The 2,193-nt window shown below is 43.8% G+C and overlaps 1 protein-coding gene across 1 annotated transcript in view; it reads right to left on the reverse strand.

Annotated features, from left to right (window-relative positions):
- Positions 1-2,018: 2,018 nt before the first annotated feature.
- The window catches only part of LOC102762693 (keratin-associated protein 4-5-like), an 8,185-nt gene continuing 8,010 nt past the window's right edge, over positions 2,019-2,193 (reverse strand). Inside the window, exon 5 of the mRNA XM_015570800.1 lies at positions 2,019-2,193. This exon is cut by the window's right edge and continues 3 nt beyond it. Coding sequence (XP_015426286.1) covers positions 2,044-2,193 — 150 coding nt within the window. The 3' untranslated portion in view covers positions 2,019-2,043.

Below are 2,193 nucleotides of genomic sequence, written 5' to 3' on the forward strand. Positions count from 1 at the left end.
GACTTATTTTAAGTAATTAAAATGAAAATACAGTATCTGGGTAAGTAAAGGTGGAGGGAATATTAACATCTCTCATTTGTGAAGTATTCACTCTGTAGCAGGCAGGCTGAATATCTAATATTTGTTTTTAATCTTCAATACAACCATATAAAGCAGCAGTCAGCAACCGGTGGTCCGCGGGCCACTGGTGGTCTGTCAGGTCCGAAAGGTTGGCGACCGCTGATATAAAGTACTGTGTAGTCATGTTACTCTCTTAGTGGAATAGGCAAGAGAAACACAGAGAAAGTACGAGAAAAAAAACTTGGGTAAGCCCAGCCGGCGCGGCTCAGTGGTTGAGCGTCAACCTATGAACCAAGAGGTCACGGTTCCCGGTCAGAGTATATACCTGGGTTTCGGACTCAGTCCCTAGTGGGGAGCATGCAGGAGGCAGCTGGTCAATGATTCTCTCTCATCACTGATGTTTCTCTCTCTCTCTCCCCCTCTCCCTCCCTCTCTGAATTCAATTTAAAAAAAACAAAACACAAAACTCTTCCTCAGATTAAACAGAAAGTAAGCTTGTCTTAATCTCAGGGCAGCCGAGGAAGGTGCCAAGAGTAACACTTCCAAGCCTTTGCTGAAGCTGACTCATCCTCCTGGAATGTTTCTTCTTTCTTGTCAGCTCTGCGGACTCCTATTCATCTGCCATAAAACCAGCGGACAGTGCCTCCTCCTCAGTGATATCCTTTGTGAAAAACTGCCCCAGGCACATGTGATTGTTCCCTGCATTGTGCCCCTAATTTAGCGCCTCTCTATCAGTTTTTACTTCCCTCTCTCCCCCAGTCGCAATGCGGACGCCCTGATGATATGAGTGATAACATTTACTTTGTCCCATCATGTTCCAAACAGGGCTGGGGCAGAGGACACTAGTGACCAATGTCTGTTAAGTAAACGAAGGCTTTTGATGGCATAGGACAGCCGTGGGCAAACTATGGCCCGCGGGCCGGATCTGGCCCGTTTGAAATGAATAAAACTAAAAAAAAAAAAAAGACCGTACCCTTTTATGTAATGATGTTTACTTTGAATTTATATTAGTTCACACAAACACTGCATCCACGCTTTTGTTCCGGCCCTCGGTCCAGTTTAAGAACCCGTTGTGGCCCTCGAGTCAAAAAGTTTGCCCACCCCTGGCATAGGAGCATGTGATGGTCCTCTTAAAATATGCAACTTTTGACTAATGGAGAAAAAAGGGAGAAATATTCCAAAGAGATCATAGTTACACTGGAGGAAAGTCACATTTATTTATTTATTATGTATTTTTAGCTGCATTTTATTGGTGAATAAAGAACCCCGAAAGATGGTGTTTTAAAAGATCATGTTTTATATTCAATCTCTGTAAAAGATTTGTTTTTAATCTTTAATACATTCAATCTTTATAAAACTTTCTTATTATAGTCATGGGTGCACCATGACTTCAGTTGCATTTTCTCCCCTAAAGACCAGCAAATGATTAGTTGACTTGCCTAAGACTAAAAAGGTCTCTAGAGAAAACTGGTGACCAATAACATTTGACCTCTCTTAGAGGTTGACTAGTCTCTGCTGTCTGTCCAACAGGTACAGGCAAACTACAATTACCCAGAACCCACATATAAAACCTTTAAAAAAAGAGACTAAAATCACATTTAATTTTCAGTGCCCAGAACAAAGAGGTTTATTTCAGTATAAGAATATCTTTGCAAAGGAGTACAAGAAAAAGGGTTCACCGGACTTCAATGTCAGAGGACTTAGACTCTGTGGCCCCACAGTGATGGAGACAATCTTCAAATTCCTTAAGCACAAAGAATGGATGTCTTGGAGATAAAGGGAGAGTTGTTGGGGGAACTTAATTTATTAGAAGGTTCTGAATGAAGGAAGGAAGTTTGGACGGAAGTTAAGATGTAAACAGAGAATCAGCAGGGCTGGGGTTTGCTATGGGATCCAAGAGATCAGTAACACATTTTTTGAAAAGCAGAGTCTGCATCTCTGGGGAGTGAGGCAAGGAGGAAGTGGTGTGTTCAAAGCGGAGATTCAGCAGCAGTCAGGGATGGCACAGCACATGGGGCGGGGGCAGGTGGAGATGACACAGGTGGGGCGATAGCAATTGGTGGGGCAGGAGACCTGGCCACAGACTGGGCGGAGGCAGCAGCAGGGGCAGCAGCTGGGCCGGCAGCAGCTGGA

This window comes from Myotis davidii, unplaced genomic scaffold (assembly GCF_000327345.1).
Source record: "Myotis davidii unplaced genomic scaffold, ASM32734v1 scaffold327, whole genome shotgun sequence".
NCBI classification, from domain to species: Eukaryota; Metazoa; Chordata; class Mammalia; order Chiroptera; family Vespertilionidae; genus Myotis; species Myotis davidii.